Source organism: Mandrillus leucophaeus, unplaced genomic scaffold (genome assembly GCF_000951045.1).
Source record: "Mandrillus leucophaeus isolate KB7577 unplaced genomic scaffold, Mleu.le_1.0 Scaffold644, whole genome shotgun sequence".
Classification (NCBI taxonomy): Eukaryota; Metazoa; Chordata; class Mammalia; order Primates; family Cercopithecidae; genus Mandrillus; species Mandrillus leucophaeus.
The window spans coordinates 817,367-820,474 of NW_012106964.1; the positions used below are offsets into that span (position 1 = coordinate 817,367).

General features: G+C 61.4%; 1 protein-coding gene across 1 annotated transcript in view; it reads left to right on the forward strand.

The window, feature by feature from the left end:
* The window catches only part of LOC105554472 (brain-specific angiogenesis inhibitor 1), a 25,692-nt gene that overhangs the window by 14,778 nt on the left and 7,806 nt on the right, over window positions 1-3,108 (forward strand). The window contains exons 6-9 of the mRNA XM_012000968.1: window positions 330-494; window positions 710-811; window positions 2,273-2,379; window positions 2,536-2,730. Coding sequence (XP_011856358.1) covers window positions 330-494; window positions 710-811; window positions 2,273-2,379; window positions 2,536-2,730 — 569 coding nt within the window. The remainder of the gene's footprint in view (window positions 1-329; window positions 495-709; window positions 812-2,272; window positions 2,380-2,535; window positions 2,731-3,108) is intronic.

Sequence of the window (3,108 nt, forward strand, 5' to 3'; positions counted from 1 at the left end):
GGTAGCAGGGTGTACAGTGGGACTTGGGGTGTCCATGGCGAAGAGGAGTGTGGGGAGGCCGTGGGGTAGCGGGGTGTACAATGAGGCGTGGAGGGTGGTGGGGTTGGCTGCATGTGGAGGTTTGTTTTATTTTGTATCAGGCTGATGACTGGTTTCTCCTCTCCTGGTCTGAATTTCCCTTCTCCTGACCTCCTGCCCCACATCCCTGGGTCCCTGTGTTTCACTGCCGCACGGCTCTGTGTGCGTCCCTGTCTGTGTCCTCATGTCACTGTGGCTCCTGGACCCTGCCCTCCTTGTTGCCTGTGCCCTGTGTCTGGCTGTGCCTGCAGTGGATGGCAAGTGGCAGGCCTGGGCGTCATGGGGCAGTTGCAGCGTCACGTGTGGGGCTGGCAGCCAGCGACGGGAGCGCGTCTGCTCCGGGCCCTTCTTCGGGGGAGCAGTCTGCCAGGGCCCCCAGGATGAGTACCGGCAGTGCGGCACCCAGCGGTGTCCTGGTGAGGCCCCTCCCACCTGGGCTGGGCGGTGGGGAGGGCTGGTGGCAATCGGAAAGGCTCGGGCTCAGCTGTCACCCACGTGGTGTGTTGGGGGCTCCCGTCCTCTCCTCATAGTGATGCCCGCTCCAGGTGCCTTGCAAGGGTCTGGGCCTTCCGGAGCCAGCTGCTGGCTCTCAGTACCCCTTCCTGAACCCCTGTCCTGGGCTCCTTGGCAGAGCCCCATGAGATCTGTGATGAGGACAACTTTGGTGCTGTGATCTGGAAGGAGACCCCAGCGGGAGAGGTGGCTGCCGTCAGGTGTCCCCGCAACGCCACAGGTGAGCGCTGGAGAGCATGTGGTGTATGGAGGCTCCCATCCTGCCCTCATGGTGATGCCCACGCTGAGGTGCTGTCAGCACTGGGATACGGCCCAGGCACGGAGCCCAGACAGCCTGCGTGCGCTGGCGCGGGGTGGTGGGGCCGCAAGCCCAGGGCACCGTGTGAGAACTCTGTGGCAGCCGCTGTTCCGAGCACTCGCTAGGGGCTGGCACCCATGCTCTGCCCTAATGCAAGACATCCGTGGAGTCTCAGCAACCCAAGAAGCCGCCACCATTTACAGCTGGGAAACTGAGGCACAGGGAAGTGAATGCACTTGCCCTGGGCTTGCACGGACAGGAAGAGGAGGTCTCCGTTGAATGCCAGCCTCAAGGAGAAAGCAGGGCTCCGTGGGGAAGGGCTCACTACACTAGGGGCGGGCCTCCTTCGCCCCTCCTTTTTGAAGAAGCACAAGTGCTTTATGTCCCTGACAGGCAGCAGGCAGGGAGGATGGGAGCCCAGGTTCAAACTCTGGTTCTGCCCTTGTTTGCTGTGTGACATTCAGAAACTGACTTAACCTCCCTGAGCCTCAGTGTTCTCCTCTGTAGGATGAGAGCAGTCGGGGTTCCTCTGCTCGGAGCTGCTGTGGGGAGGTGTGGGGGACGGCGGCGGGGGCCCTGTATTGCCAGCTGCAGCTGCTGCTCCTCCCTCGCTCTTCTGATTACAGAACAGAGCATGTTCTTGGTAGCAGATTGCAAATGCTGAGAAGCAAAATGAAGCACGTGAATGCCGCACGGTGGCGTGCCTCCCCTGGCCTTTGGTCCACGTGCATGGCTGGGTCTCCCGGTGCCCCTCATTTTTGGCCCCATCTAAACCAGGTTCTGCATCCAGTCCCGCGGCTCTTGTCGGGGGTTGAACTTGTCTTGTGACAGTTCTCTGTGGCTGCCGCCACCCTATAAACACTCAGCTGTCCCTGTTTCTCTGATGATGTCCTGGGAGTGAGCTCTGTATCACAGGGTGTGCCATGTTTAAGGCTGTTTCCCCTTTAATGCCCAGCAGCACCCCAAGGTTGCCCCCGTGTCTCTGGGCCAGGCTGAGGCCCCTGTAGCCCGGTGGATGCAGCCAGGCCGGGGCCCAGGGTGCTGGCTCCCTCCAGGGCTCTGGGTTAGTTAGAAGGGGCTCCGAATGAGCGCATGGCTGAACTCTGAAGCCCCTGCGCGGCCGAGAGCTCCACCTCCATGCGGCGGGGTTCCTGAAGGCTTAGCTCTTGCTGGGTCCTGAGTCCTTGGGGCAGGTAGCAGCTCGAAATGTGTTGAAGGGAATGAGGTCCCTGTGTGGACTCAGCTCTCCGTGTGAGGCCAGGGGCAAGTCCCTGTTTCTGGGGCCCACAGGGTCCCATCCAGAGGGTCTGCTGCCAGGGGCCGAGGGTGGGATTCCTGGGCCAGGCAATGGGTGTCCACCTGAGAAGGGGGAGGTCTCCCCAGGACTCATCCTGCGACGGTGTGAGCTGGACGAGGAAGGCATCGCCTACTGGGAGCCCCCCACCTACATCCGCTGTGTTTCCATTGACTACAGAAACATCCAGATGATGGTGAGGGCCAGTTCCTGGGGGTCCCCAACCCCTCCCCAACCACCCCGGCCACACAGGTTGGGATCCTGCAGAGGGTCCTAGGCGTGGGAGGTCCTGGGTGGCTGCCTGGATGTGTCCCACAGAGGTGAAGGCACCCGCCCTCTCCGTCTTCCGCAGACCCGGGAGCACCTGGCCAAGGCTCAGCGAGGGCTGCCGGGGGAGGGGGTCTCAGAGGTCATCCAGACACTGGTGGAGATCTCTCAGGATGGGACCAGCTACAGCGGGGACCTGCTGTCCACCATCGATGTCCTGAGAAACATGACAGAGATTTTCCGAAGGGCGTACTACAGCCCCACCCCTGGGGATGTACAGGTGGGCTCCCCGAGGGAGATTTTGGAAGAGAGTGTCAGGAAGGTGTCTGGGGAGCCCTCCTGGACCTTAGAGATGGATCCTCAACCCTGACCACAGCCCGGGCCCTAACCCATGTCATAGGTCGAACTCTGACCTTTGTCACTCATCTAATCTTGGTTACACATTGAGCCCTGACCCTGGTCACACACTGAGCCCTCATCATAGGCTGAGCCCTGACCCTGGTCACATGCTGAGCTCTGGTCATAAGCTGAGCCCTGATCCTGGTCAAATGCTGAGCCCTGGTCACATGCTGAGCCCTGACCCTGGTCACACACTGAACCCTGACCCTGGTCACACACTGAGCCCTGATCATAGGCTGAGCCCTGACCCTGGTCACAC